At 37.8% G+C, this 7568-nt stretch overlaps 1 protein-coding gene across 9 annotated transcripts in view; it reads left to right on the plus strand.

Moving 5' to 3' along the window:
* Window positions 1–7568, plus strand: part of grip2b (glutamate receptor interacting protein 2b) — a 290064-nt gene extending 282496 nt beyond the window's left edge. For 8 of the 9 annotated variants that reach the window (XM_015348131.2, XM_015348133.2, XM_069189429.1 and 5 more), the window contains 3 exons: window positions 659–892; window positions 1806–1952; window positions 4409–7568. In XM_015348131.2, the coding sequence (XP_015203617.1) occupies window positions 659–892; window positions 1806–1952; window positions 4409–4609 (582 nt within the window). In that variant the 3' untranslated portion in view covers window positions 4610–7568. Of the gene's footprint in view, window positions 1–658; window positions 893–1805; window positions 1953–2363; window positions 4386–4408 lie in introns of those variants that run through there. The other variant, XM_069189428.1, reaches the window with a different exon arrangement.

The following is a 7568-nucleotide window of genomic DNA, read 5'->3' on the forward strand; positions in this document are numbered from 1 at the left end:
CAGAATGTACAAAAGCCAGCCAGCACAGCAGCATGGGTTTTTGCATGGTGCACAGACAAGCAGATGCTCAGTCCCAATACTGCTGTTTACATCACAGCCGAGATTGTGCTGTGGTGGAACTGGAAGATTCCACTGTGATTTGGGTGGTGCTCATTTTACTGCAGAAGTACTCTGAGTCACAAAAATACGAAGCAGAAGGATGATGTATTTCACAAGTTTTCACCTGCTCTGCAGAAGACGGGTTGTTACTAACCTTTGGGGGAGTCTCAGCCAGTGTTTCTATGTGTTGCTTGTTCTAGACATGGCAGTTTAATTCGAGACATTTGAATGAACAATTATACACAGTCATGCCTGTGATTGAATTTTGACATACTAATCCAACACAATTCATATAATTGTTATTACTGTAGTTGCTATACACTGGTATTTTTATTTTATTACCTTTCAGTATAATTATTGCTGCTGTATAACTTTACCTGTATTTATCTATGAAAAATATCACATTAGCTTTTATTGTCATTGCAGCAGACAGACATGCTGTAGTTTTAGTCATACAATTGAGCTGTCAATCATCAGCCCTTCCGTGGGTCAGTTAATAAAAGGTTGTAATTTGTTTTCAATGTTATGTTATACAGATTATCTGGCTTTTTCCTTACAGGCCTCAATAATGACCGGAAGTGCACTCAGTTTAGGTGTCGATGGAAATAAGTCACATATACCTGTAGATTCTATCAACCAGCCTGGAATGAGTCCAGTCAGAAAAGCTACTCTTCTCCATGACAGTGGAAAGAACAAAACTTCAAGCCGAGGATCTGAGAAGACCTGGGAGTCCCGGAGGATCAAAGAGGAGATTCAGGAGATCATGTCTCCAACACCACTAGAGCTGCACAAGGTGTGTGTCCTGGTAGACAGTGAAAACCCTGGGCTAAACTGGGCTAAAGGTAGCAGCCAACACCAAAGGTCATTGCTTATACCTGAGATTTCTCGTTGCTGCACATATCTCCTCCTACCAGTAAGATGTGTCACATTAATGAATCATTTTGCAAATGATTCTTTTGTGTAGCAACCATGTGAATCAGAGAGCTCAAACAAACCTGCCTGTGACAGAACGTTGTCCAGATGTAGAGGGAGTCAGATGTGTATTCCAAACTTACTCTGCTTTTGGTACTGTAGTTGTTCTAAAAGGTGTTTGGATAGAAACTGTTTAACCTATCCAAAGCAATGGTTGTGTGTTCAAAGAGGACATTATTTTATTTGAGAAGAACACCCATGATAATACTCACTGTCTGTGCCACCCAGAGTCATAAAGAGAGTCAGGACCTCACTGCAGACCTCAGGTAGGATGTGTTTGACTGAGCCAAGTAGTAGTATCCCAGGAAATCCACTATACCCAGGTGCTCAGGTACTGTGACTGAAATGAGCTGCAGTGCCACAGTAAAATTTTGCATATCATCCTCACCACGTTTAAGCACGTTGTGCATTACTTAAATCAAATGTTGGTCCCAAGTAGTCAATCCCACTAAGTGCTATTTACTGTATGATTTCAAAATCTTAATGTACAAAATACTGTTTGTACATGATTGGATATTTACACTTCTATTATGCCTAGGAAATACATTTCAGAAACTTTAACATCTTTGTTGGAATAAAAGTACAAAAACTTAAAATTGCTGCAACAACAAACTCCTCTGATGAGCATTTAATCCCTTTGTATGCTTTAGATCAAGATTAAATGAACAAGTACACGTCAAAGGCTGCCTAACAGCCTGCAGTGGTATACTGGAGGTTTCGGTTTCTTGTTTCAGGTGACAATCATGAAGGACCCTGAAAGTGATGACTTTGGCTTCAGTGTGTCTGATGGGTTCCTGGAGAAAGGAGTTTATGTGAACATGATCCGTCCTGATGGACCAGCTGACCGTGGGGGGCTGAAACCGTACGACAGGATTCTACAGGTATCTGGCTGAGGGCGTTTCATCCTACAGAGCTTTGATGGACTAAAATCAGTGGTCTTTGCATAGAGAAAAGACAACTTAACCAACACCAGCCACAGAGTAGAGCAGAAACACACCCTCATGGCTAAGAACTTGACCTTGTGCGTCATTCTGATTTCCTTTTAACATCCTGACACCTACTAAAGTAAATTTCAAAACTCCTCTCTTCCCACGCTATCTGCAGCATAAAGGGTTGGGAGTGCTCTTTCAGATCACCCAGAACTCCTACAAATTCCTGTGATAATTTGCCATTCACAGTTATCATATAACAAGTCTAATTTTGGAGCCCCGTTACCTGCTTTTGAGAGATTTTGAATCTTAATGTTTTGTTGCTGAAAGACACATCACTGTCCCTTAACTTGTTCTTGTCAGTGTGTTACTTCGCTTGAGGGGCTTGAGTCAGATGATGCAGCAACCACAAGCACTCCCTTGATCAGCCTGCAAGTGCTGCAAGAAAAGGGAGGGTGGGGTTTAGCGCTAGCAGCTGTATAAGTTAATAAAACAGACTCATCCTAAGGTAATACAAATTCATTATCCAGTGCCAAACTGTGCTCCTTCTGGCATACTGTATGTTCCTCTTTCACCTGCTCAGTGGCATGTTTAGGGGCTTCTCCACTCATTATCTTGGTTACAATCTGATTCAAATTTAGTATTGTAGTTCCACTGCTTTGTCTTTGTGATTTGAAAGGATATACTCGTAGAATGTATCTAGCCTCCTACCTTTCCTGTGTAAGAACTCTATGTACAGTTATTGTTTGAGACTTCTGACCTCTATATTTTTATTCCAAATGTGTGTTACGTCTGCTACAAGTCATATATATTTGTCCTCTCCTCAAGGTCTAATACACAACTGGATTATAAATCATTCAAAAATGAATACTATGGTCTACATGGGAACGCACATAGAGTAAGCTCATGCCCATGTTGTATGACCTTATTATTAACATTCTGCCAAATTTTCCAACAGACACCGTAAATTCAAAGCGGTTGAACAAAAAGTGAAAATGAACAAGGAGATGGAGGTCTTTGAAAAGCTTTGCCACAAGTAAATGGAGGTTGCAGGGCACAAGGATAGACAATCATATTGGAGTTGTTGACAATTATTACGTCCGTACAAAAAAACACTATGACGATCAATATGACATTTTGAAAATATAACTGTGCTAAAGCAGTGTAATACTTCTTCAAATTAATTTCTTACATCAATAAATGAAGCCACTATAAGTGAAAGCAAAATGTATCTTGTAGAATGTTGTACATTAATAAAGCTTCACAAAGTAGCAGAGGTCCTCAGTTTATCAGCTTAACTATTTTTGTGTGTATACTTTGCCAAATTTGTTAAATCTATGTACGGATAGAAGTCCCAATACATTGTATACATTATAGCTTAGGAAATCCAGGAAATTTCAGCATGTGTTAAGCTTTCACAATATTTATTTAAATGTGGTTCAGCCTAATCAGATCCATATTCATATCAAATGTGACCTCTGTTTCCAATTTCCTCAATTGCTTTATCTTAATTATGATCTGGAGGAAATAAAAAATATTTAGTAACTTCAAACCAAAGACGAAAAATATGGATCTGCTTAGCTTAAGCTGTATTTAATAAGATCCAGTTCTATAAAATACATATTTGAAAGCCCATTTTGGCAAGAAAAAAGACAGCCCATTCAAAATAAAATGTGAATGTTCAATAAACATTCTGATTGTTTGTGGATTCAACAATTAAAAGTTGACAAACTGTAACATCACAAACTCAAATAGAAGTGATGTTAATTCTCGCCAGCTGCATGGACTTATTGAACTCCAGTAGCAGGATCACCTTACCAGAGCCTCATCTTCAGAAAGTCAAAGGGAAGGAATCACTTTGACACTCTTTAACTACATGTACATAAACTATGATAATGTCTGATACTGTATAATAACACATTAAATAAATGTAGATAATTTTGTTGTTTTTTGGTATCTTGATGCAGGAAAAGCTAGACAACAAATTAAAAATCCACAGGAATGCTTACAAAATATAAAACTGGGCTTTTGTGCCTCATCCAATAACCAAGGCTTCTGTAATGAGTACAGGTTGAAACAGTGAGTCCAGAGATCTCTGGTTTTAGTCTGTTCTGATTCCCTATTGGAATAGACTAAAACCAGAGGTATTGGGTATTATTGGTTTTCTGAGCAACATGGCCTTTGTGGCTGTCCTTGTGACTTTCAGTGTAAAAGTACTGTCAGACTTCCTTGGACATTTTCCTTCTCATCTGAATGGTGAGATTTGAGATTTCAGAAGTGCTATATAAAAAAGCATTAGATAGCGTCCGTCCTGGTAAAGAGTGACACAACGGACCCTACAGTAGCTGAAAATAAGTCCTTAGACGACTTAGAAAATTAACACCGCGCTGTGATTTTGGTCCCCAAAGGTGAACCACGTCCGCACAAGGGACTTCGACTGTTGCCTGGCCGTGCCTCTGATCACGGAGGCGGGTGACAAACTCGAGCTGGTGATCAGCCGAAACCCTTTGGCTCAGTCCACACACATGCAGGGGGAAGAAGATTCTGGGGAACTACAGGGCAAGCACTCCGGGAACAGGGAAAACAAGACCAGCACAATGGACCTCTGAAAAGAGTTCAGGAAAAGCACTTCACTTCCTACTGTACTTCCCTGCTGCTGGCAGAGAAAGGTTCCTTTTTGCGTTTCTTTGTTTGTTTGTTGTTTTTCCCTCAGCACGTAACTTTCTACTGTGTAGTCTCACACTTCAAAAAAGAGTCTTGATCCTGGAATCCTATTATTCTCCCAAATTACTTTGGCAAGAAGCGCTGCACTGCAGCCAACAAAAGCACACAGCATAAAGAGCAAGCGAGCACCAAACATGCAAGAGAGAACCTGCCTTTAATAAATTTGGAGCCAAAAGTTAAAAACAACAGGTACTGCCTGACTCAAAAATGTTTTCTTTCCCTTAAAAGTTCTGTTTTGGTTGAGGTCAGGAGATGTTTTGGTTGAGGTTTCAATGATTTTCCTTTAACTTTATTCCCCTTAGGGCATCTTTGGATATGCTCTTTGGTGTTTTGTCATTGATTCTATTGCACATCAAGCAAAGCAGGAATTTCACTTCACAGAATAAATAAATGTTAGAAACTGAGGACAAAAACATATTTTTCCTTAGGTTTCCAGATCTTTCCACTTTCCTGTTCCCTTTATTCATATTTACATTTAGAATGCCACTCTCCCCTGATTACCGTTATCCATTATATCACTACTCCAATCAGTACTGCACAGCTCTTTGTAGTTCTTTGTAGTTGTATTTTGTGTTGGTGTTTCATGACTGAAACTCCTCATTTTGTGCACTGTAGTGTTCGCTATTCCCCACTCTTTCCCTTGGTTTCTTTTAATTCATTCTGTACCACCAAGCTTCAGTACGAGACTGATCATACACCTTTGATGTCACAGGAGTATAGTCTCTGTCCTGGTTCTTCCCCTTTTCATTTGGTATTACAGAAGATGGTTTGATTGATTTATGGGGTATTTTAATGGGGCCACTTCACCAATATCTCTACTTTTCCATTGCATTAATCGTTGAATTCTTAAGCTTCGCCTGTAGATGGTGGTACAGTTTTCCATATGTTGTTTTATGTTTTATTTTTAATATACAGTACATAACCACTTCAGGAAACAAACTGAGGTAAGCAAAACTGCTTTGAAAAATGACTTCTCTGAGCACAGTTTTAGCACACAGTTTTGTTTTTACATTCTTGTTCACAATCAGTGGACTCTTATAAATGGACTTTGCACATGCAACAAAATGTTAGTTCACTTCCAGTACTTTTGTTTTCTTTCTTACAGGAACCATCTGCTACTTTCATTGTATGTAGCATGCGTGCTTTTTACCACATATGGTGCTGCAATTTTGTAACTTTTTCAATGTATTATGTACTGTACATATAAAATGCCATTCCTTTTCTTATTTGTTGTGCTTTTGATGTTTGTGTAATTTGTCAGTCTGCAGTTTTTACCATGTGTCAGGATTAAAGGTAACTAGAGTTTAAAGCCTTATGACTATGTGACCTATACAAATAAGATAAGGCTAAACAAACAGTTTTGGAGTAATTCTTCTTTTTTTTTTGTTTACTGGCAGAGTTTTTAAGAGGGGGGCCTTTATTGAAAGATGATTGCACTGGTGAAAGTGACCCCAGCAGTCTATTATCCATTAACTTTCTATTCCATTTTTAAAATCCCATAGAGCTATTGTTATTTACAGTATTTGTCAAGGAAGCAATTCATTTGCAAGCTGTTTTTATAGCTGCAGTCCATTGATTTTTTTCACTTTGCCCCATGTTCTAGAAAAAAACTGTTTTTCTTAAGCCAATTGATGGATAGTTCAAGAGTGGAATCCTGACCAAAAAGCAGAATTTTTACCCTCACGAACTTTGTAGCTTGTAATAACAGACTGACCTTTTACACAGTGCCATAACAGAAAAAAAACGTAGACATCGAACTATCCAGGAAAAAGCAGTTCTAAAAAAAGCCACCTTAGTATTAGTAATTTGTTACCAGTAGGAGAAAATCTGTGGATGTTTTTAATGTATTTCCAATTGGTTTCTTTTCACTTTAATTGTGTTATAGGCCTTTTTGTGTAGTCTGGGCATACTTGACCACACTAATTTCTATTTTTGACACTGTATTTCATTTACTTCCATTCATGCTGCCAAATAACTAAATAGAATTATCAGTGGATTAGTAAGTATGATCTGCCTGCCCTCGGGTCTCTTTGTGTCCTTGCTGAAACGCACAAGAAAGATCTTTTTACCATAAAATAGAAAGCTGCTTTTGTTCACTCAGATTTTTGAGAATGCTGAACAGAACACAATCTGTTTCGTTCAGATGTAAACTTGCTAAGAGCTTTCTCTCAGTGTTCTGTCGGAATGCTCTTTTTCTGCCTCTGGAATCTTTTTAAGCTCTTACGTAATTGCTCAAATCCACAACAAAATCAGATCCTTTAAAAACGACCCAGATCAGTTTCTATTTGTAAGGATGCATTTCTGTTTCGTTTAAATTATAGGCTCTGACACAAAGCCGAGCTGAGTGATAAGTTGACTGCGTATTTTTAATTCATTCACTAGAGATGAAGTATTGTTTTTACCTAGAACCTTTGGTATTTTTTAAGTGTTCAGTACCTGATCCGTTGTATGTAAGTATATTAATGTGCCATAATATTTGACACCGAAAGGTATTGCTAAATGTTTTATATGCAATATTCTAAGGAAGCCTGGAGTCATGCTTCTGGTTTTTACTCAAGCGTTTTAAGGCTTTAAATTTGCCTCTTTGTTTCCATCCCTATGCATTTTGAATGATATGTATGCATTAATATTAATGTGTATTTTTAAATGTGTAATATTAAAGATGTATTCTCTGTATAGTATTTTTATATGAGATTTTCTTCGCTGATGTATCTAAGCACAATATTGGAAGCTTGATGGATTCAGAACTATTTTGGTCTGGCTGGATGCAACTGTAAATATTCTTTATTAAAGAGGGACTGTAATGATTACTTCCTTTTTATATAAATAAAATACATAAATTAA

Source organism: Lepisosteus oculatus, chromosome 4, assembly GCF_040954835.1.
Source record: "Lepisosteus oculatus isolate fLepOcu1 chromosome 4, fLepOcu1.hap2, whole genome shotgun sequence".
In the NCBI taxonomy this organism is placed as follows: Eukaryota; Metazoa; Chordata; class Actinopteri; order Semionotiformes; family Lepisosteidae; genus Lepisosteus; species Lepisosteus oculatus.